We start from the raw sequence: 24,150 nt of genomic DNA, 5'->3' as shown, positions 1-24,150 counted from the left end.
GGCCCAGGGGACACCGCCGGCCACCAGCAAGGGATCTGGTCTCTCCGGTCGTGGCAAGGCAGCCGGTTCCCCCGTTTTCGAGAGGACCTGGCGGGGCAACGCGAGAGGCACGGGTCAGGGAGGGCGACGCTCAGCTCTCACACACAAGCGGAATACCCCACCGGGCACTTGCACGGACACCGAGCCCTGGCCCCAGGGCTCAACATCCAGCATCCAAACCGCTGCAAGGCACTGGCCACCCCCGGCAAACACCCACCCAGGCCGGGGAAGGCAGTGCCTGCCCCAGGAGATGCCCAAACGGCCCCTCATCCAGCGGCAGGACCCTTCACATCAGAGGTTTGGGCAGCGAGGGCCCCATAGGGACGCAGGGGGATGGCGTGAGAGGAGGTGCCCGGGATGTCTCAAGCCGAGCGGAAAAATGGATCTTGTAACAACTCGTGTCTGCATCCATCAGCCAAAGTTGTGCAAATCCCACGTTGTCCCGAGTCCTTTTCAGCCCTGCTTCACGCAGGGGGTCTCTGCTGATTGATGCCGGGACCCACAGTTCAATCCCATGCGGGATGAGGGGAGGAGCAGAGGGGCATGTAGGGTTAACCAGTGCCAAGCCCGAGTCTTCAGTAGTCCTTCAAGAGCCTGGCCAGCACTGGTGGGCTACGGGGAGCGAGGGAGCTTGCCTCTGCCACTGGGAAACTGAGCCAACCTCAGCTGGAGTTGGGGGGGATAAGCCCTGAGTCATGACATGAGGAGGACCACCAAAAGTCTCAAGAGGGGTTGAAAAGAAACCTGAATAAGAATGGTGAGGGAGCGGGGGGCGGTTAAAAGAAAAAATAAGATGGAGAAAAAGACTAATTGGCCAACAAGTTTTAGGTAGGTCACTTGCAGTCTGTGCAAGTCACGGTCCTCCTCGTGCTGGTGAAAGGAACTCAAAGAGATCCAGCATCTCACACCACAAGGACTGAGGATGGCGCCCACAGAGGGACCCCGTTCACTCTCAGGAGCCCTAAAAAGGGGACGGGAGGCTTGGAGAGAAGCTCCTGACAGGGGGACAAAGAGCCCAGGAGCTTGGTGGCTTTCCTACAGCAGTAGTGAAGGTGGGAAGCAAAGGGAAGGCTGGAGGAGGACTGGAAAGCCCTGGTTGCTCCCAGGCTGTGCCCACCACACTGGATCCTACCCTGCTCTACAGAAAGGGACATCCTGAAATAGTTATGTCCAGTCCAGCGTCATTGAAACAGCTTCTTCCCAGGGTCTTCAAAGTCATGGGGCAGCAAACCAGTCTAGCCTCTTGCCGAAACACAGCCAAGAGACCCCAGGACACACTCCGGTGGCACATCCCCTCCTGCCGTGGGAGGTCCACGCCGTGACAAAGTCATTGCCCGGGCTGCCATGTCCCGCCTGTGACCACCTCGCAGGCAGGCAAGGAGAAGGGTGTCCTGCAGGCAGCACCGGTGAGGAAGAGGAGGGGGGACAGGGGCAGCGCTCAACTTTGCTGCCGTGAGGGTTTCATGGGTTTAAAGTACTTGGTGGCCACAAGCCGGGGCTTCCCCCACCCACCTGCGGGGACAGGACAGGACGGCAGTGGCTCAGCCCAAAACGAAGCAGCTGTACCTGCAGTTTGTTCTTACCGGGACAGAGTGTGGCTTCTCTGTCTGCAATATTCACCAAAAGCCAAAGGCACTGCAGATTTGTCTGGCAGGCCGGGTACCTTTCTCCAGGCGATGATGGGAAAGGGGTCTCCGGCAGCAGCGCAAGGAATCAACAGCTCCCTCCCTGCCTCCTGTCTGTACTCCCAGCCTGGTAGCACCGTGAAATAGGGGGGGTCCTGCAGCCAAGGGAAAAAGCAAGGAGCATCAACCCGTGCCAAACTCCCACCGCACGCCAGCCAGCGGCTCCCCACCACTAAAAACCAGCCCTTTCCCAAAACAAATGAATCACCGGTTTGGGTGAGGTTGAGGCATCGCAAGGAAAGCCGCGGCGGAGAGCGTGTGCTAAGGAAGCTCTATGGTACACCAAATTGCACACCCCGAGGGAAGTTTTCTCTGACGAGCTGCCGCACTAGGGCACCGTGTTTGAGTTTTAAGGAGGTAAACAGGAAAAAAAAAAAAAAAAAACAAACCAAAACAACCCCACCTACATGGTATCAGGCACCAACCTGATTTCATTGATTCTGCAGCCGCCTTAGCGGATGTGTGTGTCTATGATACACAAAGCGTTATCATGTGAACCTCAGCGAGACGCCGTGAATCACTGCCGCTCACAAGCACGGGGACTTTTTGTTCAGGGAAGGAAGAAGCAGCAGCTCCCACTCCAGCCACACCGGGAACCCAGCGCTCCTCGGGCTCCGCACACGACAAGAGGATGCAAGAGCATCTCTAGAGCTCAAATCCTCCTTTTATTCCCTGAACCCAAGCCCAAGTCAGCAGGGCTAAGTGTTTTGGTGGCAAAAAGGCCATCCCAGGGATGTGTCTCCTCAAACTACCCTGGTTCAGCGTTACGAAAAGCCTTCTACTGTGAGCCAGCCTGTGCCACCGCTCCGGCGGGATATTTCGAGCTGCACCAGGCAGGGTTTGCCTGTCCCGGTGGGAATCACACCTCCTACTGCAGCACAGACACCCCTTTGTGCTGGAGCCTTGCTGTTCCCATTCAAGGATGCAAAAGGCGACAGGTTTTTGCGAAGCTGAGCGACGTAGGTGGAAAAGCGGGCAAGTTTGGGGGCACAGAGCCCTTCCTGAGCTCTCTTCGTAGAGAAGCGCTCGGAAAAGCCAAGCAAAACCCGAATTCCTGCCCAGAATTAACAATCAAATAAGCGCTATGGGAAAAAAACCACCTCACCTCATCCATCCCTGCAGCAGTGTGCTGAACGGGAAGGCAGAATGAGTGACGTGCACATTGAAAAATCCACGTTAAAAACACCTGGCTGTAGCTTAAGAGGCTTCCACAAAGCACGCACGCATTCATACCACCCGGCCTGGGATTCCAGCACCTCGCACAAGCCCTTCCCGGCAGGAGAGGACACAATCCAGGACAAATCTAGAGGCTGCAGAGCAAGGATTTGAACAGGAGAGTTACCTTCAGTACCAGTCGGGCAGGGGGAGACTGGCCCATCGTACCCAGGGCGTTATAAGGCACACAGGTGTAAGTGCCGAGAGCATCTTCGGTTGCCTCCTCTATCCGGATCGACCCGTCTTCCAGCAGGTTCCAGCCGGAATACTGCGGTGGTGAGAAAAAGAGGGAGCTCATTTATCCTACACCCACCACGGCGTGTTATTTTCCCTTCAGCCAAATCCCCCACTTAAGCCCAGGGCGGCTGCTGCGTACCCCCGGGGGATGCCCAATTCAATTCCTAGCATCCAAGCCATCTCCTCAACCGCAGAGAGGGGAAAGGGGGACAAGATCAGCCCATCCAAATGCTCTCAGTGACACACGGGTTTATCTTGCTTCTTCTCCCCTCCCTACATGCATCCAGGCTTCTTCCAGTACCCCAAAAGATTTGACAGGAGAATCTATCCCACCCTAAGTAAAATATCCTGGTGGCACCAAGGAGCCAACGCCACCCGGGAGGCTGAGGGCACCAAGGGCCAGGAACCCTCCGCAGCAACAGGTTTAAATGGAATTAAAGCTTCGGATCGTTAATATTTAAGCAAAAAATTTAAAATACTGAGCGTTTTCTTTAAATATTTAATGGCTAATATCCTCGCTCAGATTATCAAACCGTGATTACAGGAAGACAGAGATTTGTTAAAAGGGTCTTTTAACCACCAGCTGCCATTGGCAAAAAAAAAAAAGCAGGGCCATCAGGAGGTCGCTTTAGAGGGATGCAGGCATTAGGAGACACAGACAGCGCGTCTACAGGCGCCCGGAGCTCCAGGCAAGAACCCGAATTAACTCTGCCCACAGCTGATAAGGACAAACAGCGTCATCCCACCCACGAGGCTTCTTCTCTCCTGACGGAGGGCTGAACCCGCTGGGTGATGCTCACCAGCGTTTGCAGAGGACACGAGGGTCCGAACCCCTCCGTGTCCCCACGCGTCCCTCCCCGGGGACTTCGTTACCTTCTCGATTCGCAGGGGACGTCCGTCTTTGTTCCACTTGACCAGAGTGACCGGGGGCTCTGCCTCCACCGGGCAGCGGATGTATCCGTGTATCCCGATGGGAACGTAGATGACGGGGGGCATGTTCACCACGCGGGCAGGATCTGGGAGAGGAGCAACACCACGTCAGCGCGGGGAAGAAGCCCATCTCTCCCCCACCACCTGCCTTCAGAGCATCTACATCGCTTCTAGAATGAATCCCAAACCCCAACACCACCTCGACTCCCACAGGCCGTTATCTCCAGGCTTGCTACACACAAATCCACCTTAATACCTGGCCTTTCGGGGAGGCTTTACTCATGCCCAGGGTGTTCCTACCTGGGGCTCATTAAAAGTTGAAGTTAAGAAACATTAAATACGCCTTTTCTCACGTCTGCACTGACTCGTGTCCTGCTGAAGCCCAAGCTGCTCCACGTGGGCCACGTGCACGGTGTGGTGCACACCCTGCAGGCCACCCTCCTGCCCCGCAGCCTGGTTTTACACCCCAGAAATGCAAAAATATTTCAACTCCCGAGCCTTAAAACACAGCAACCGAGATGGGAGAAGGGATCCGAGGCCGGGATGAGCCCTTTATCTCCTGCCTGTTTGTACTCGCAGCCCGAGCCTCATTAAGGCTAGGTCGTGTTGAGCATCAGCCACCTCCACCTTTTCCAACAGGATGCAAAAGTTTAAAATATACACCTAACCCCCCCCCCACCTCAACTTCCCCGCGCTGCACCACCCACGCAGCGAGGCGTCTCGCAATCCTCCAGTCTAGAATGTGTCATTAACAGTGCTTCTAAGAGCTTTTTAATTAAGTGCGAGTGGGTTGGAAAGAACCTAGACTTTCTTTAATAAGAAGCTTTTTTTTTTTTTTTTTTAAAAAAAAAAAAGTTACTTTTAATAAGAAGAGCGAGTATTTCCACAATCTCGTCTAGACACCGGCAGCACGAGGGGATGGGAAAATCCTGCCGGGGTTTACGCGGCATTAAGGGATGAAGGCATTTTTTTGGGGGGTGCAGCAGCCACGCGCCGCCGATGCAAAAACCCAAAGCAGAGGCAAGGCTTTTAGGAGGAAGGGATGGAGGATAACACGCCGAAAACACGCCATCCCCAACCGCCCCCTGAAACCGCGCGCCCCCCGGCGATGGCACCGTAACCCAGATTGCCAAAGCGCCGCAGATGGAGCGGGCTTTAACCTCCTCCGCCTAACTCCTCCTCTTAGGAAATGTAATCAAGGGCTCCGGCGGCGCGGGAGAGGGTAATGGGATCGAGCCTTTCACTGGTAGGTCACTGGCCAGGGGCCAGCCCGGCTCGCTAATGACCCAGAGCCCTGTCCCCGACCGATGGGTGGGAAGCCACCCTCCCCGAGGCATCAGCCCTGGGGACAGATGACAAGGTTTGCCATGCGGGAAAAAGGGGGTTTGTGGCACCGAAAGCCAAGCAGGGCCATCTGAACGGCAGATTGTCCAAACCTCGGGTTTTTTTTTTTTTTTTTCTTGCCGTTAGAGCTATTTTTAACAGCTATCAGCCTTGACGAGTGGTCCTGGATTAGCAGCAGGGCAGATTTAATGGCCTGAAGCCACGGGCTTTCCCAAGAGCCGGCCAGCCGGGCACATCCAAGCCCCGAATCACGCCACCGGCGCCAAGTCACACCGTCCCCTTGCCCCCTTCATCCATCCCCATAGAGAACGACGGGACCTCCCAGCCTTTCTCATCGCGGCTCCCCGCCGGCGTGGGACTTCCCACTAACCAGCGGTGGAGCTACCGGCAGCCCTCAAAGCCTGCTTTCCTCAAGCCTGTCTTTCATTATAAAATAAAAACCCGCTGCAGCCTTTTACAGCAGAGCAATATTGCAATTGCGAGCGGCAGCAATTGAGGCCATTAGTGTCGAATGCCACAGGACGCCGGTGGCACACACTACCCATTACCGCCCGGGGAGCCCGAGAGAACAAGCGTGGGAAGGCAAGGCTCCTGCTACCAGCCCCTTTTCTCCTCCGCTTGTTTAGATCGGTTACCGCCTGAAAAACATGACACGCAAAGCTACCGAGCTCGCAGTAAAACCACGCCGCGGGAACAAGCCCCCAGAATAAATACCGGAAAATACAAGCAGGTAGTTGAGAGGGAGTGCCCCGATTCGGTGTTTCCCTGCCCGACGGTCCAGGTCCCCGCCTGGACGAGTTCCTGCGTAACCTGCTCTGGGTGGACCTGCTTTGGCAGGGGGGTTGGACTAAATGATCTCCAGAGGTCCCCCTTCCAACCCCATGTCATTCTGGGATTCTGTGACAGCGTGCCGGCAGCAGCGGTGGGAAGATGCCCACCTCGTCAAAAACCACCCCTATCAAAGGCGGACACTGGTCCCCAGCTGAGCGGTGGTAGCCAGGATGCTCAGGCTACCTGCTTTCTTGTTGCCCCCATCCTACCAGCACACGTGGGATGCTCTCGGCCTTTGGCTGAGGATGGTTGAGCCCTCATCACATCAACCTGAGCCTCCTGGAGTCACACCAGGACAAGAGAACCTCAGGGGCTGCCTCAGAGCCAGGAATTATCAATCCCAGCCCCATCCCTCGGGGTCAGGCCCCGCTGCCCGCACTCACACTGCACTGTCAGGTAGGCAGAGGCTGACGGGGAGCGGCCCAGGCTGTTGCTGGGGATACAGGTGTATTTTCCAGCATCCTCTGGCTTCACCCGGAAAATGATCAGCGTCCCGTCGATCAGGATCCGCACTCTCAACTTCAGGTCGCTGCGAGAGAAGAGAGGAGGGAGATTACGGGGAGATCCAGGGCAGCGCCTGCCCCAGCGCGACCCGGGAGGAAGATGAGGAGGACAGGCCGCCTTGCCAGGTACAAACTCACTTCTTGAAGTAGACGTTCTCCTCCTCCCAGTACCACAGGTAGGTGAGGTTCCCGGGGTACGCCTCGGCCTGGCAGGTGAAGAGCGCATCCTGGGAGATGTTGACCGTGATGTTCTCCGGAGGGGAAACGATGAAGGGAGGTCCTGGAGGAAGGGAGAGGAAAGTGTCACCCCCACCAGCACTGGTGTTGTCCCCACAAAGGTTCCTCAGGCTCAGCTCCATCACAGCATCATTGGCTGGGAGCTGCTGGTGGGCTCCGGGGCAGAGCTGGCCTTGATCCCTCAGGATCACGAGGCGCAGGGGGTGCCCTCGAGGAGCACAGCGGCCCCGTTATTCCCAGCCCTTTCCCCTAATCCCGTCCCTTTCCCATGGCGCACGAGCTCACCCCTCCCTTCATCCCCAGCGCTTCCCCAGGATCGCATCGCCCACGGGAAAAATCCAGGGGGAAAAGAGCAAACTGCCGGGAGTTGGCAGCCAGCGTCCACGGCTTGCCACCGCGGCAAAAGCAGAGCAGAGGACACCCCCATGCTCCTCTCTCCGCCGGTAGCTGTTGACCTAATTAAAGATTTATTTAATAAAAGAGGGAGCGAGGAGCGGGAGGCCTGCCATGCATCACCGCTATCTGACAAGGCGCTTTGTGACAGCCTCAATCTTTTTTTTTCCCCCCCCGCTTCCCCAACAAAACCGAGCTGCCACGGGGGCCCAGCTGTCGGTCGGCGCGGCCACCACCGTGCCCCAATTAAATAAATTCCTTCATCCTACAAACGGGACGCGGAGCCAACGGGGCAGCCGGCACGATGCCGAGCCCACAGGGCTTGCGGGTCGCTCCAAGGTGGCACCACAACCCTTCGGTCCGTGGAATTCCGCTCAGGGAGCTCCCTCCCAATTCCCTGGGAATGCTGGTGGCCAAGGACAAGCCGAAGGGTGGAAGATCTCACCTTGAACGAGCAGGCGCGTGGTGTGCACAGCCTCCCCCTGGATGCTGTACGCCCGGCAGGTATAGGCACCCCTGTCCTCCCGGGTGATGGAGAGCACCGTCAGGCTCCCATCACTCACCTGGGGACGACAAGGGAAGACCCCTGGAGCACAGGCAGGGACCCCCGGGGTGGGGGGGATGAACCCCATCCCGGGCTCAGCGCCCTCCCTCCCTTCCCACGGCAGAGAGCTGCCGGTGCTTTGAGGGCCGGATGAGAAACGGGTTTCCCCGCTCTGCAAGACTTCGGATATTAATAAACCAACACACGCGTCTCTGCTTGATGCCGAGGGGAAGGGAAAGGAAAAAAAATAAAAAAATAAAAAGAAGAAAAAGAAAGAAAAAAAAAAAAAGAAAGAAATAACCCTCGCAACGTATTCATCTCCTGCAGAAGCCACTGGCAGGCGGCAGGCTCCAAACCTAGCACCATCCGCGATTCCCGAGGAGAAGGATGCCTCGCCGGAGCACCCCCTGCTCCCGAGGGACCCCTGGGGTGGGCTACGAGGGGGGGACACCCCGGCTCAGCCACCGTCCTCCCCACAGGGCCACCTCGCAGCTGCAAGAGGAGCAGCCGAAATGCTCCCCGGGGACACAGCAAAGGAAGGACAGCAAGGGACTGTCACCCCGGGGGTAGCAGCACCCCCATGCACAGGGAGCCCTGCTCCCTGCCAGGCTCCCCCCCCCACTCCATTCTGCCTCATCCTTCTATTTCAATTAGTAACAAATGATTCCTAATTACTCTCATTAGTGCCTGCGCTGATTCCAATGCCTGATTTACCAATTACAGCTCAGGGGGGAATCTCTTCCCCGGGAGCCTCTGGGATGCAAAAAGGATCCTGGGAGGGGGGTAAAGCCCAAACCCCCCCACCACCACCACCTTGCCCCAGCCCTGTTGCATCCATCCCTGCCTGGGGACAACATGTCCACCAGTTTGCAGCCCCCAGCCCACCCCTGGGCCCTGGGAGCCATAAAGGCCCTGGGGGTGGTGGTGGGGGGGTCTCTAGCCAGCACCCAAGGGCAGGCAGTGTCAGAGATGGAATCGGAGAGGGGAGGGGGGAAAACGGGCATCTTGGCATGAAGTGCCGAGAAAGCACGCCCGGCTCCAGGCACGGCAGAGCTGCCACCACCGTGGTTCCATCAATACCATCCCCACCAGCCGGGAGCACCCCCCCGGCAGTCCCTGCCAGCCCCCCGCCACCCACCTACCTGGTACTTGCCGTTGGCACCCAAAAGGTCTCCCTCTTTCAGCCAGGTGACGATGGGCTTGGGGTTCCCGAACGCCATGCAGGTCAAGGTGACGCTGCTGCCTTCCTTCGCCTCTACGTACTGCGGCGGCGTCTCGGTGAACGTGGGGGGAGCTGTGGGGCAGGGGGAAGACCGCCGTGACCCCCCTGCTTCATCCCTGGCCGCTGTGGGTCTGGGGGCACGGGGAAACAAGGGGGAGGCACCACACATCCCCAACGGATCACCCCGAAGGTGAACGGGGACAACAGCGGCTGTCAGAGGGGCTGTCCCCAGGGACACCCGCGTCCCCTCCACGTCACATCGCACCCCAGCCCTGTCCCCTCTCCTCCCCGCCAGCTCCAGGGCACCCCACCATGCGTGCGTCTGCGTGTGTGTGTGTCCCACACACATCGCACATTAACTCGCTATTGTCAAAACACGGGAAAACACCGCAGTGCAGATCGAAAGGCTCCTTCCTGATTAAAGAGGCTGGCGGCAGGATTACAGCCCGCCCCTAATTACCAGCGGTTGTTAGAGCCCACTTTCGAGGAAGACAGGTCGGCAATTTAATCTGCCCCGGGTAAAAATAAAAAAAAAAATAAAAAAAAATAAAGAATTCTATCTTGTTTCTCCCCAAATGATTTTTATTTTCCCCTAAGAAAATGAAGCGCTGTAACGCGCTGGGGGAAAGCCACAGCCTTCCCCCTAAAAGCAATTCCTCGGGCCTGGAGAATTACGATTATTATTTCGCTATTAAGCCCGTGTGTGCCCTGCAACTGCGTGAAACCCCCAAAACACCCCATTTTTTGCAAAGGGGGGTCGAGCCTGGGGTGGGGGACAGGGCACCCGGGGTGACGATGGCAGTTCCAGCTCCTCGGGCTGGCGGTTTGTGCGATTCCCACATGAGGTGGGGATGAAGCAGGCACCATCCTCCTCCTCTCACCCTCCTTCCCAACCCACCCCCCCCCCCCCAAGCTGGGAAACGCGGCAGCATCTCACCCCCTTTTTTGCAGGCAGGGGGGGAAAGGAGGCAGCAAAAAGGCAGGGATGGGGTCGGTGCACTGCGCATCCCCCGCTTGCAAAGCTCCTGCTCGCTAATTGGGCTCAATTAGGTGGCTCTGCTCCCTGCCGCAGCCCAGCCGTCCCCACGAAAGGTTAAATTAATTGCTCAAGGTCAAGCAGGACCGGAGAGAAGCTGCCGGAGCCCACGGCCCCTCTGCAGCCACCCCACTGCAGCGGGAGAGACACAGCCCCGCTGCTGGGCTAAAAATAAAGACCTTTCCTGATGCGTGGAGACCGACAATTTGCTAATTAGCTAAATACGCAGCCTTAATAAAATGAAAAAGTAATTTGAGTAAACCTGAATTTCAAGAAAGCAAAGATTTGATTTTCTGATCTGTTTGTTAAGAGGAGGCTCCTTCCCAGCCCCGTTTCTTGATGTCTCTCCTTCAAACGAGCTCCACGTAATTAAACGGCCGGATCCCTAATAAAAGTTTGTCCCTTTTTTTTTTTTTAAGTCACACCCCGGCTGGAGCAGCCCTGGATGGCCTCAGGCTCGCTTGTCTGTGAGGTTCAGATGCCATCAAGGTCCAGCGTCCATCAGAGATCAAAGGGGAACCCGTCTGGGCGGCGGCACCGCACGCAACCCCCTGGTGATGCCGCAGCCCCTTGGGGATGCTGTAGCCCCCCACGGTGATGCTGCAGCCTTCTGATGATGCTGCAGCCCCCCCGCCGGTGATGCCGTAGCCTCCTCCCCCACCCCACACCCCCAGCTCACCGTTGACCGTGAGGTGGACCCAGCTGCCGTTGTGGAAGGTGTCGTACTGCTGGTCCAGCATGAGCACTTTGCACTCGTACCAGCCCTGGTCCTCGGAGCGGACCTGCTCAATGCGCAGCGAGGCTTTGTCGTGCAGGCTGGCCCGGCCTGCGGGGAGAGCACAGCCCTCAGCTTCGGTGGCCACCAGCCCCACACGATAGCCACCCCGCAGCATCGGACCAGTCCGTCCATCTCCCCCCCCACCCCCACCCAGAGCATCGCTGCAGGGGACGCCCCAGTCGGGTGCAGGCACCGAGCAGCAGCAGCACCCCACCGTTCCCAGTTTGGGGACTGGTTGAGCCTTAGGGCACTGGGCTGCTGGTCGGAGCCAGCCGGTGACACGCTTGCCCGTCTGGGAAGGGCACAATAAGCTGCACGATGCCTTGAGCAGCGTCTGCCCGCAGCCTTCATGCTCCCAGCTGGGGGCTGGCAGCGGGATAGCTGGCAACCAGGCACTCCCCAAAGCTTCTCCCCACCCTGGGAGTCTCCCAAAAAGCAGGGCGGCCCCGGGCTGACCCTTTGCACAGCCCTGGTAGCAAAGCAGCCCACCCTCCGGCCTCCACCCGGCTCTGACATCACTCATTCGTAAGCTGAGTTTGGCAGGGCTCAGCCCAGGTGCCAGCATCCTCCCCGCCACAGCATCTCCCAGGGGAGCTATTTGGGTGGAGGAAGCCCCGCAGAGCTTTGGAAGCAGGGTAAGACCCAGGGAAGCTCCCCAGGACGGCACTCCCCAGGGAACGGGACACCGAAATGGGTCTGCCCCCACCACACCAACCAACCCTCGGGGCTGGTCCCCTGCCCAGACACCCCACCAGCCGCCACCAACGTGGGGCATGTGGCACGTTGGCAAGTGGCCACATGGGCTCTGCAGCTCCAACCTGTCACCTCGGCCCGGTACGTGGCCTTGGCTCCATCCCCACTGTCCCCCCAGCATCCCAGAGCACACACACACACACACACACCCCAAGGCTCACAGCTGCTCTGGGGCGCAGCGGCAGCAGCAACAGCCGCCACCACCACGCGTCACCCTGGGTTTCTCTGCCTCACTTGCTCCCGTCCCACGCAGCCCAGCTGGCTTCCGAGTACTGCTGCTTAATTAAAACCAACTGGGTGGAAAGCGAGCAACGAGAGGCAGAGCCCGTGCGGTTCCCGATGGAGGAACGGATGGAGCGGAGCCGTACGTCCCCAGCGTGTCCCCCTCGTACCCCCGTCCCGGACTCACCGGCATACTCCGGGTCGACATGGGGAGGGTAAAACCCAAACTTGATGAAGATGGGGATGGGGACGCCAAACTTGAACCACTCCACGACATAGGGAGGGGGCTGCCCCGTCAGCGGGTGGATCACGTCGCATCCCAGGATCACGCTCTCGCCAGCGCGAGCGGTCACAAACTCGGGCTCCTCCCTCGAGCCGAGGGCACCTGCGAGGGGGCAAAGGGAGAAACCACGGCTGACCCCACCACCAGACCCCAAAATCAGTGACAGCCAGAGGTCTGGGACCCCTGGGAAAGCTGCAGCCAAGGCTATTCCCATCCCAAGCCAGAGGCGGGCATCACCCCAGGGATGGATCTCCCCCACCCTGAAACCAAGGAGGTGTTCCCCAAACCCTTCCACCCAGCTCCAGGGCCACCCCAGGACTCAGGAGAGTGGCCACCAGCACCTGCTGCTCCAGGATGGCTTCCCATCCTCCATGCCACACCAAGGGTGGTGCCAGTGCCCCGCGGGGGTTTTGGGGACCCTCCGCTCTCAGCAGAGAGCATACCTAGTGCTGGTCCCCCCCTAGCAGCACCATGAGGGCTGCCCCGTGTCCCTGCAGTGGGCAAAAGGCTGCTTTTGCCACCATGCTTGTGTCCCCACATCCATGGGACCTAGCCTGCAGGGGCCACCGAGGGGCAGCTCCGATGTGCCAGCCCAGGGATCCGGCTTTCCCACAGGGAAAGGCTGAGCCCTCGGAGCGAAGATGCTCCAGCCAAACCTGCCCGTCCTCAGATGTCCCCGAGAGCCCCAGGCCTGAAACCCGGCTGCGACCTGTGCATCGAGTCTGGCACCCTGCTCCTCCCGGCCGGTCCCCCCCCTGCCCCAGGCTGGGGTAATTAAACAAGGCTTTGGTCTCAGTCTCTAACGAAGGCACTGCTCCACCCCGGCTGTGCCTCCCCGCTCAGCTGCAGCCTGTCGTCATCCTCCTCTCCCCATCAGCAGCAAAGCTGCATCCTCAGCACGGCTTCCAGAAAGGGAGAGGGAAAACCCAGGGCTGGGGAGGGGGGAGCCAAGGAGGAGGGGGAGGGGTGGTCCCCAAAACTGCAGGCACAGGCTTCAGCCCCACATCTCCCTTCCCAGCAAGGAAAGGGCCCCCGTTTTCCCGGCACACCCTGCCGCCGCCTGCTCCAGGGGGGGGATGCTCGGGGAGGGATGCTCGGGGAAGCACGTTCCCACTCCTCCGCGCTGCTCTTCGGGGCTGCCGGTGATTGGAGGCGAGTGACATCACCGCTTCCCCGCCGCGGGAAGCCGAGCATCACCGGCTATTTTTGGCTCCGGCACAAGCGGCGAGAGGCCCGCACCGTGCCAACCCCATGGGCTCACCGGACAAGAGCCCCCCCTTGGGAAGGGGAGAAGGGGAACTGCGGTGGACGGCGGGCAGAGCAGCCGAAACCCCCCTCCCCTCCCTGCAAGGTGCAAGCCGGGTACCGGGGCTGGATGGTGGCTGTTTAACTGGGAGGACTGGCTGGTGGCAGCAGGGAGGGCGACGCCGGGGTGCAAAGCTCTTGAACCATCTGCAAAGGAGCAGACGTTGCATCGCATGCCCGTTGCGGGCACCCAGCCCCGGTATGGGGGGTCCCCACACGGCCACGTACCTCCTCGCACCCCACCCGGGTGGGGGGATTGCTGTGCACACACCTATCCCGCTCCTGAACACACACACACACACACACACACACACACACCCTCCCCAATTTGCACCCCTCTGATGCCGCTCTTGCACCTCTCCATCCCTCGTTATCGCTGCATCGCCGATGAGCTCACGCGTTCGCAGCCTGTCAACGGGGACAGCGTCACCCTTCCCCTGCCACCCCGGCAAAGAGCTGCGAGAACCCACCCCGACCCCGCTGCGCCCGTGCCGGGGGGCTGCGCTGCAGGGCTGGAAGGACACACACACCCCCCCCCTGCCCACGGCCCCCCTGCGCCGATCAGGGACAGCAGCTGTCACGTGCTGCTCAAGAGCATCCAAGGACGCACGCTTCCCCGGCCGCCTCGCTCCAGCGAGCGGGTCCCCAGCACCTTCAAAGGGATGGTCCTGCTTTCCACCAGCAGCACGGGACGGAGCGGGGCAGCCCCCCTTCCCCCCACCACCCCGAGGTACCAAGGTGGGATCTTGGTTTTTGGCTCCTCAACACCAGACGGAGCCTGGGATGCTGATGCTTGCCCAGCTGGAGAAGGCCACCCATTGCCCCATGCCCAGACAACCACTGGGATGGATGCTGGGTGGGGTGGGGGTCACACTCAACACTGGGAGCCCCAGACCAGTGATGTCCCCAAGGGAGGGGATGAGCCAGCATCTCTGCCGGACCCATGCCCAGCCAGGGTTGCCCAGGCAGAGGAAAATAGGTCAGGCCCGGCAGCTCGTAGCGCCGGTGTCTGATCGCCAAGGCCGGTGGGGAATTGCACGCACGGCTGAGCATCGCCCCCCCCCCCACGCACACGGCCGACTGGCAGCCACGGCCGCTAGCCGGCCCCTGGCTCGCCCCAGCTGCCACCAGCCCCCGTGCCCTCCCGTCCCCGCTTCCACAGGCAGCCGGAAAACCACGGGGGGATGTTTTACACACCCCAGCCTTGGGTCTCCCCAACTTCCCAACCCCGTGGGTCCCAGCCCCGACTGGGTTTTCCTCCCAAATCCCGGCCGCTGAAGGCAAGCGAGCGATGGAGACTGCAGCTCCCGACTCAGAGGAGCGTTTCTCACCCCCACATTTGTGGGGAAACGCCTGAAAACAACCCGCAGACGCCAGAAGAAACAGAGTGCAAACAGACGAGGTATTTTTAAACCCACTTGATTTTCCCAGCCAAGCTCAGGGGGCGGGGGGGGGGGGGGGGGGGGGGGGAAGGTGGGTTCAAGGCTCAGCCTGTGGGTTGGAAATAGGGTCGACATAGGGGAGCCGCAGCGGGGACGCGAACCCCAAATCCTTCCTCGGTGCGGGAGCTCGGGCGAAGCTGGGGGATGCCTCGTAAAGAAAAACAAGTCATCAACAGGCTCCGTCATCCAAGCAGATCCAGGAAAAATAAAAGCACGCCGCGTGCCAGGAGGCAAGAATACAAGATGCGGAGGTGGAGTTGGAACAGCATCCCAAAGGGAGAGGAGGGAAGGCCGCCGCCGCGTAGAGACGGTGCCACCGTGGGGGCTCCCCAGGACGGTGATGCTGAGGCTGGGAAGACCCTCGCCCGGATCCGAGCATCCAGTTCTTCCCATCCCGAAAGCAGAGACCTAAGGTGACGCGGTGAAGCTGGTGGTACCCAGCATCTCAGGTGCACTTGCTGAAGCGGGACCCTTCCTACAGATGCTTCCCGAGAAGGATGTGGCCACGGCCGAGCAGGTTTCCAAATTAAATAGCCTTGCACCTCGGCTCGCGGTGGGGATAAACACCCATCCCGAAGCCAAGGGATGATGGCGAAGATCCCAGGAAGGGGTCAAAGAGGGGATCCCGTCCTGAGCCATCACCCCAGGGGCTCATCCTCATTCCTGTCCCCCTGCAGGGATGGCTAAGGGAGCAGGCGCGAGGCCCCGAGCCCGTGGACCTCCTCTCCTCTCCTCTCCGCCGATCGGAGACGAGATCTGCGCTGACACATCCCGCTCACATCGGCGGAGGCGGGATACGGCGGGGATCTCTGAGGACAAGGCCACCGGCGTGGCATATGGAGGCCGGCAGGGAAGGAGAGCAGGCAGCCAGTGCCACGGAACAAGCAGGGCAGCAACAGCAGCCTGGGGAGGGGGGGGGGGGTGTAAAAACAAGGACCACCCACTGCAGGGACATGGGATGGGGGGAAAGCCTCCTGCCCGTCACCTCCCTACCCCCCCTCCCAACAGCTCGGTGGGGGCTGCACCCCCCGATGCAAGCTCGGTCCCCCCCTGCCCGCCCGGGGGTACCCGCAGCCCCCCGAGAGCATCCACATGTGCCCTGGAGGAGGGGGGAGCATCTGGGGACTGGGGGGGGGGAACCAGGAGCCCAGCCCTCGCCCCCTCCCCCAGCTGGAAAGCAGCATCTGGGCTTTACAGCGCCGGTTCCTGCGCTTTAAACCGGATTTTCCAGATGGATGGAAGGCGACGCGCAGGTCAAGTGACGTGCCTCAAGGTCATGCGGGGCCGGCGGAGGAGCGGGATTAGCTGCACCCCATTCACCGGCAAGACAGTGACTTCCAACCCCGTCCCCAGGGGACAAGGGGTGTCCTGGGGGGGGGGCACCCACACCATCCCCGCACAGGCACCCCCAGGGGAGCGTGCATGCCTAGGGTGCTGCCCCACGGCAGCCCCCCCGCTTGCCAGCGTGGGTCCCCGCTCCCCGGGTGACACAAGTGGGGACTGTCCCCGGCTGGGTGGCAGCTCATGTGTTAGCGCAGAGATGGAGCGGGCAAGGAAACAGCTTCCCCATGGTCACCCTGGTGTCCCCGCTCCCACCTGGGGGGGTCCCCAAGCGCCCCCTCCCTCTAAATGCCACCGGCCCTGTGTAGAGCATCCCCAGGTGCCACACAGCAGCTGCCTCAGGGGAGCCATCATCTCCCAGCAACAACCAGCAGCTCCCTGCAAGTTCCCACCACGTGCTGTGGGGCCGAGCAAGCAGCCCGGGGGGAGCCAGAGCCAAAACCACTCCTGGGGGAGACATCCTGCCCCCCCACCCCCGCCAAGGGTGCTGCGCCCTCCAACCCAGCGCATCCAGACCCACATTGCACCGGTACCCAGGGGCAGGCTGCCTGCATCACCCTCCCCACAGAGCAGAGCACACCACCCCGATGCCTCCCCATCCTTCCGACCGGCAACTGGGATGCAGGCAGCGCTCCCAGCCTCCCGCCAGCGGCTCCTGAATCACGCTGTTCCTGGCTCAGGCAGCCCTCCCACCAACACCAGCCTCTCCATCATCAAGCGGGAGGAAGGGAGTTGTTTTTCCAAAGGCCAGCTGGTCGCTCAGGGCTCCCCGAGCTCGGGAGATGCCTACCGCAGGGGAAAGGAGAGGCAAGGAGGACTCCTCCATCGGCACGGCACGGGGCTGGACCCGCTGCTCGCCCATCTGCGGGGGTTCCTCTTCCAGCCTGAAGCCACGACCTCCAAGACGGAAGACTGGAGGCGAACGGGAGCAAACCCATTCTGCCGCAGCTCCGGAAAGGAAGGATGCAGGGTCCACCCGTCACCAGCGAAGCTGCATCTTCCAAGTCGAAAGGCAACCGAGCCAGGAAAGCATCACGGCAAAAACCCTCCGGCGAGCCAAGTCAACGACCGAGATATGAGCACATCCCTCCCTGCCTCGCGCGCTCCCATCCAACAGGTCCAGAGGAGCAGGAATCCTCTGGGAAAGGATGGAAGCGGGAGCTGGGCCAACCCCCTTGGCCAATCCCGCTGCCAAACCATCCCTTTGCCAGAGGAGAACGGGGCCAAAGCCACGTGTGCCAAAGCCGGTGGCTGCTGGTCCAAACCCCTCCACGGCCGAAGAGGCACCAGCCCTCGCGTACAGCGAGGAGGGGACGCAGCGCCGGCATCGCCACGGCGAGCCGCTCCGACCGGCCAAGGTCATTGCCACGAGCGTCACCTGCCGCCGTGTCCCATGGGGGACACACCTCTTCCACAGGAGCCCTGGCCCGGGGCTGGCGAAGCCGAATCCTTCCTCCGCGAACCGCGCCTGCCGCATCCGTGAGCATCCCCGCGCGCCGTGCGGCACCGCGTCACGCTCGTGGGAGAGGGAGGAAAAGCCCCTCGGCGTCACCGGGAATGCCAGGAGGCCGGATCCCTCCTCCGACACCCACTCCCGGTGCGGTCACGTCCTGGCTCTCCTCCCCCATGCCGTAAGAGGGGATAACGCGCCCTCCTTCCCTCCCTGAGCCGATTAACGCCTGGAAAGCCCTCAGAGAGTCAGGCCAGGCAAGAGGGCTGCCCGGGGCCAGCATCACTACATCTCAGCCAGGCTCTACGAGGAGGAGGAGGCAGCGTTGGGAGGAAGGCCATGGCCAGAGGCAAAGCCCCAGCGAGGGCACCGGCGCGTGGCCAGCCCCAGCCCTGCTCTGAAGCCCTGTCCCCGAGCGACGAGGGGTGACAGCCCCCGCCAACTCAAGGAGGAGGGGAGGGCGCTGGGGCGAGTCCCACTGGCTCCCCCGTCCCCACGCAGCCCTCCCACGGGGGCCGCGCTGGCCGGCAGCGCCCCCTCGCCCGCCGCCCACCCACGCATTACTCACGGCGCGCTCATTCATCACGTACGCGCTGCTCCGTACGCCCGGCACCCCCGCGCCCGGGGTCCCCAGCACCCACCCACCCCGCCACCAGCTCGGGAGCCCCATCCCAGCATCTCCCAGGGTATTCCCGAGTTCCCAGGCGCGGAATTGGCTGCTCTGCTCCTCTCCCAGGCAGAGCATCCCTCTCCTCTCTCGCAGCGCTGCTGCAAACCACCGCCTCGCCACGCCGCAGGATGCATTTCAGGCAAGCAGCGAGAGGGGCTCCATCCTGACACCTCCACCCCCCCACACACCCTTTTCCCCTTCCCTCCGCCTCCAGCAGGGATGCCAAGGGACTGGCAGCAGGATGCAGAGGAGCGCCGTGATGCGGCGGGGGCTGCGGTGCCCCTCTGCATGCCCAGGTGCCCCCTCCCAGCCCGCCGAGGTGGCGTTCCTCTGCATCGCTTGCCGTCACCGCATCCCCACGGGAAGGGCTCGGTGACATTCCAGGGGGTAGGGACACCACCGGGGTGCAGGGAGGACCCCGTGCCCGGCGAGGTACCGGCGGCAGGGATGGGGAGACGGTGCCGCACCAGCGGCGGGCAGCTCCCCTTCCACCTGCAGGGCTGGCTGGCGGGGAGGGAGGGGGCTGGCAGCTGACGGAAAAGAAGCCAGAGCAGGAAAATCAGGGTTATTCCCCGCCGCTGTCTCCCTCCTGACCTTGGACAACCCTGTGCCTCAGTTTCCACCCCCCCCACCGGTGCAGCAGCCAGCCTGCAGTGGGGGGTAGAGGGGTGGGAATGAGGGCAGCCTCCCCCAAAAGCAGGGAGGGGGGGCAAAGTCACCCCCAAACCCGCAGGCAGGAGCGGACGAGCACGGCCGGGGCACTGCGGGGGAAGGCACCGAATCCATTTTTTTTCCCATTTCTCCTTGCCCAGCCCGGGCTATCCTTGCAGGGAAGGGCAAACCTGCGCCCCTGGGATCCGCCGGGGGGGAAAACGGGGCGGGGGGGGGGAGGACTAGCCAGAAACGCATGCCCATCCCCTGCCTGCACTCTGGCCCCGGCCACGCTCTGTGTGTGTGTGTGTGTGTGTCCCCCGCATCCAGCCAGGCGTGCCCCCTGCAAGGACTCGCACCCCCTTGCCTTCTCCCAAGGGGAATTTCCAAGCACACACACACACACACACACACACACCCCCGAGAACAAAATCCAGGCAGGACCTGTCGCCCACCGGCTCCTGCCTCCCAAACTTCCCGACCCGCAGCCGCTGCCCTCGGGGAGGTCACCGCAAAAAAAAAATAAATAAATTTAAAAAAATCCCGGAGCGCCGGGGGAAGATGCTCCCCCCCGCTTCTCCGGGGGGGCAGCGGGGAATAAAGCAATAACCAGCCCCTCGCTGCCGCCCCGGGGACACGGCCAGCCCCCCCTGCACCGGAGGGGAGGCAATCCCCCCCCCCCGCTCCCCCCGGAGCCGCAGCACGCCGCATCCCCGGGGCGTGATGCCCCCCTGCCCTGCTCCCGGGGGGAGCTCCGGGACGTGCTGACCCCCCCCACCACCACCACCTCAGTGCATGCATCCCAGCCCGGTAAACCCATCCCAACCCGGTACAGGCTCCCGGTGTGCGCATCCCAGCCCGGTACCCGCATCCCTGCCCGGTGCATCCACATCCCGCCCCCCCCCCCGCCCTTCGCAGCCGGTACACCGGGGGGCGATGCAAAGCTGGGGGGGGGACGCTCTCCGCTCCGGGGAGCCCGGCGGACCTCCCCCCCGTCCCCGACATCCCCGGAGACCCCACTCACCTTGGACGGGCAGCCCGCGGGCGCCGAGCACACTTGCTACCAAAGCGGCCACATACCAAATCATAGTACTACCGGCCCCCGGTGCGCAGCATCTTCCGCCCGCCGGGCGGCCCGGCCGGGGCGGGGCAGGGCTAGCCGGACCGGGGGCAGGGCTCCCCGGGGCTGGCCGGGCCGGAGGGGCGGCTTAGGGCCGGCCGCCGGCCGCCGCCGCTGCGCCCATGCCCGCGCCCATGCCGCCGCCGCGCCGCACCTGCCCTCCGCCGCACGGCGCGGGGCGCAGCCTAGCCTGCGCCCTTTAGCGGCTCGGTGCCGCCCCCGCCCGCCGCCCATTGGCCGGGCCCCGGCGGAGTGGGCGGTGATTGGCCCGGCGGAGCGGCCCGGGCCCGTTTCAAGGTGGGTTGGCGCGCACGGGGGCCCCTGCGCCGCAGTATCATGCGCAATGCCGGGAGCGGCGGGCGGTGCGCCGGGGCGGCCGGGAGCGGCTCGGAGCGGCACGGTACGGGGTCACCTCCGGCGGACGGTCACCTCCCCGGCGGGCTCTGCCACCCGCCCCGCAGCGGCGGCCCCTCCCGCTCCCCACATGTCCCCGCTGCACCGGTTCGGTGTCACCTCCCTGTCCCCAGATGTGCCACCTCCCCGCCCGCAGATGTGCCCGCTGCAGCGGCTCGATGTCACCTCCCTGTGCCCAGATGTGTCGCCTCCCTGTCCCCAGATATGCCCGCTGCACCGGCTTGGCGTCACCCCTCTGTCCCCAGATGTGCCACCCCTCTGTGCCCAGATGTGTCACCTCCATGCCACAGATATGCCCGCTGCAGAGGCTCGATGTCGCCTCCCTGTCCCCAGATGTGCCACCTCCATGCCCACAGATGTGCCCGCTGCAGAGGCTCGATGTCACCTCCCTGTGCCCAGATGTGCCCCTGCACCGACTCAGTGTCACCTCGCCATCCCCAGATGTGTCACCTCCATGCCCACAGATATGCCCGCTGCAGAGGCTCGATGTCACCTCCCTGTGCCCAGATGTGCCACCTCCATGCCCACAGATATGCCCGCTGCAGAGGCTCGATGTCACCTCCCTGTGCCCAGATGTGCCCCTGCACCGGCTCAGTGTCACCTCGCCATCCCCAGATGTGTCGCCTCCCTGCTCACAGATGTGCCCGCTGCAGTGGCTCGATGTCACCTCCCTGCCCACACTTGTGCCCCTGCACCGGCTCAGTGTCACCTCGCCATCCCCAGATGTGTCGCCTCCCTGCTCACAGATGTGCCCGCTGCAGTGGCTCGATGTCACCTCCCTGCCCACACTTGTGCCCGCTGCACCGGTTTGGAGTCACGTTCCTGTCCCCCGATGTGCCACCTCCCCGCCCACAGATAAGCCTGCTGCACCCGCTCGGTGTCACCTCCCTGTGCCCAGATGTGCCCCTGCACCGGCTCAGTGTCACCTTGCCATCCCCAGATGTGCCACCTCCCTGTCCCCAGATGTGCCCCTGCACCAGCTCAGTGTCACCTGTGTCCCCACATGTGCCCCCTGCATCATCACTATGTCATCTCCCTGCCTCTGCACTGGCTTGGTGTCACCCCCCTGCCCACAGATGTGCCCACTGCCCTGGAGCAGTGTCACCTCCCTGTCCCCAGATGTGCCCCCTACTTCATGAGCGTCATCGCCCAGCCCTCAGACATGTCCTCTACACTGTCTCAGTGTCACCTCCCTGCCCCTAGATGTGCCCCTGAACCAGCTCAGCATCACCTGCCTGCTCCCAGATACACCCCCCTACCCTGGAGCAGTGTCACCTCCCTGTCCCCAGCTCTGCCACCTGCCCCTGCTGCCACACACCACCTCTCTGACATGCCAGTGCCACTTTGCACCCACGCGGGGTCACCTCCCCACCACGGGCTGAGCCACCTGCCCCCCGCACCAGCTCCGCAGCACCCCGACCGACATCAGGCTCTGCCATCTGTCCCTGCCACCCTGCGCCAGCTTGGGGTCACGTCCCTGCCACCTGCCTGGTCCCACCGCACCCTTGTGTCCCCCATCAGCTCAGGGTAACGTATCTGCCACCATCTGTGCCCCTGGCAGAGGTTCAGGACCATCGCCCTGCATCAGCTGTGCCACCTGCACCAGCTCGCTGTCACCTCCGCCAGGACCCTGCACAGCTCGGCCACCTCCTCGCCAGCTTGGTGTCACGTTCACCTGCCACTTTGCACCAGCTGTCCCACCTCCTCCTGCCACCCTGCACCACCTGCGTCACCTCCCCTAGCTCCTGTTCTACGCCGCTTGCCCCCATCCCTAAGCCCCTGTCACCCCGTGACGGCCCCGTGTCCCCCTGTCCCCTCCATCGCGTCCCTGGCACAGCTTTGTGCCCTGCCCCACAAGCCCCTGTTTGAAAAGGTCCGATTCAACGGAAAATAGGTAGAAAATAGAAAGTCCCCCCGTGCTCTGCCCCCCCCCCCCCCCCAGCCCACCTCTCCTCCCTGCAAAGACCTCTGGTGATGCCAGATGGGCAAACAGCCGGGCTCGCTCCCCGCGGGCCGTGCCAGCCAGAGAAATGGACCACTGAACTTCCCCCGAGATGACAGGCAACCCGGGAGGGGACAAGCTCGCCCACAGAGGGCAGGGGAGGGGGGAGCACACTGGTTTTGTCCCCAACACTCACCGTCTTCCCCTTGCCCACACCGTGGGGAGAGGTTGGAGCGGCTGCTGGTCTTTCCTGCGGCTTCTTCCCCTGCGTGTCCCGGAAAGAGGGGGGGAAAAAAAAAACCCAACCCTTGTAGAGGATGCGGGAGTTTGAGGAGCATCCCCCACCCGCACCTTCTGCCCGCAATTATGCTAATTGAGGGTCGGGCACCCATATGGCCCTGGGCGGGAGGTGAAAGCCTGCGAGGGCAGCAGGGGGCTCAAAGACAGCATTTCACCCCCAGCCCCAGCTCACGCGAGCTGCCGGGCACTTTGCTTCCTTAGCAGAATCCAAAGAACCTCATAAAAGCCTGACTCAGCACTTAGCCCTGAGGTCTGAACCGAAAGCTTGCAGCTCGGCAAGGTGGGCTGGCAGAGCCAGGCAGGACCCTCGCCCTGGGGTGCTTTTTGCCCTTAATCCACCTCCAGAAAGTCAGGTTTGCAGCAGCCCCTTGACCGGCACCCTCCCTGCTCCCATTCTGCCAGCTTCAAAGCACCCCAAAAAATCCCAGCCATCACCCCCTGCCTGTGAGGGAGCAAGCCCGAGGCCAGCAGAGCTCCAGCCACCTTTACCCATCTGGAGTCGATATATTCCGGTCCAGCTGGAGTCCGTGTTACCAGCCGGACCATCTTCATGTCTTTAACTGGGTTTTGCCACAATTTCAAAGAGGAAAAAAATAATAATGAAGGGCACTGGTGACACCTACATCAACACAGCCCAACCCGGGAGGCATCAGAAGCCCACGGTAGATGGGGAGGACCTCTCCGAGCACGGCACGGGGACCCCACCAGCGTCCCTCAAGAAACTGGAAATATGGGCTTGGGTTGGAGCGCGGCTGCCGGTTCACACCCTTGTTTCTCCAGACTAATTTGCTGGTTTTATGAAATCCATTCCCCACTGTTTTCACACTTCTCTCCCTCTCTATTTATAGCCGGGTTTATTTACATGAGCAGGGCACTCCGTGTACTTTCCCGTCAGCCTGCGGTGGCAGAGTGGGGAACGGGCGAAGGCAGCAGGCGGCGAGGCAAGGGAAGGAGCACCCAGGGCCTTGGCCATGGCCACCTCCTGCCCGCCACGTGGGAGGCAGGCAGGTAGCCCTCCCTGCCAGACAGGAGCCACCGAGGAACGAGCCGGAGCCGAACGAGCCACACACCCCCCAAGACCCACACACGCCCCAGAGCTGTCCCCACAGGGCACGGTGATGTATCTCCCACGGGATGTAGGTGGCCCTGGAGCTGGCACCTTCCCACCCCACTGGTGGAATCCCTTCTCTTTCCAAGGGGGAGAAGCTCTGGCAGCAGCATTCCGCTGGCCTGAGCCGTCATCCGTCTTTCATGCCACTGAAC

General features: G+C 62.0%; 1 protein-coding gene across 1 annotated transcript in view; it reads right to left on the bottom strand.

Moving 5' to 3' along the window:
* Positions 1-20,199, bottom strand: part of IGSF9B (immunoglobulin superfamily member 9B) — a 39,583-nt gene extending 19,384 nt beyond the window's left edge. The window contains exons 1-10 of the mRNA XM_074162444.1: positions 20,136-20,199; positions 12,157-12,354; positions 10,896-11,042; positions 9,101-9,252; positions 7,860-7,977; positions 6,923-7,064; positions 6,665-6,810; positions 4,050-4,192; positions 3,067-3,207; positions 1,703-1,819 (exon numbers count right to left, since the gene is read on the bottom strand). Coding sequence (XP_074018545.1) covers positions 1,703-1,819; positions 3,067-3,207; positions 4,050-4,192; positions 6,665-6,810; positions 6,923-7,064; positions 7,860-7,977; positions 9,101-9,252; positions 10,896-11,042; positions 12,157-12,354; positions 20,136-20,199 — 1,368 coding nt within the window. The remainder of the gene's footprint in view (positions 1-1,702; positions 1,820-3,066; positions 3,208-4,049; positions 4,193-6,664; positions 6,811-6,922; positions 7,065-7,859; positions 7,978-9,100; positions 9,253-10,895; positions 11,043-12,156; positions 12,355-20,135) is intronic.
* Positions 20,200-24,150: the final 3,951 nt, after the last annotated feature.

This window comes from Numenius arquata, chromosome 22 (genome assembly GCF_964106895.1).
Source record: "Numenius arquata chromosome 22, bNumArq3.hap1.1, whole genome shotgun sequence".
NCBI lineage: Eukaryota > Metazoa > Chordata > Aves > Charadriiformes > Scolopacidae > Numenius > Numenius arquata.
The sequence above is the reverse complement of the archived record's forward strand: the minus strand, read 5'-3'. Positions and strand labels throughout refer to the sequence as shown.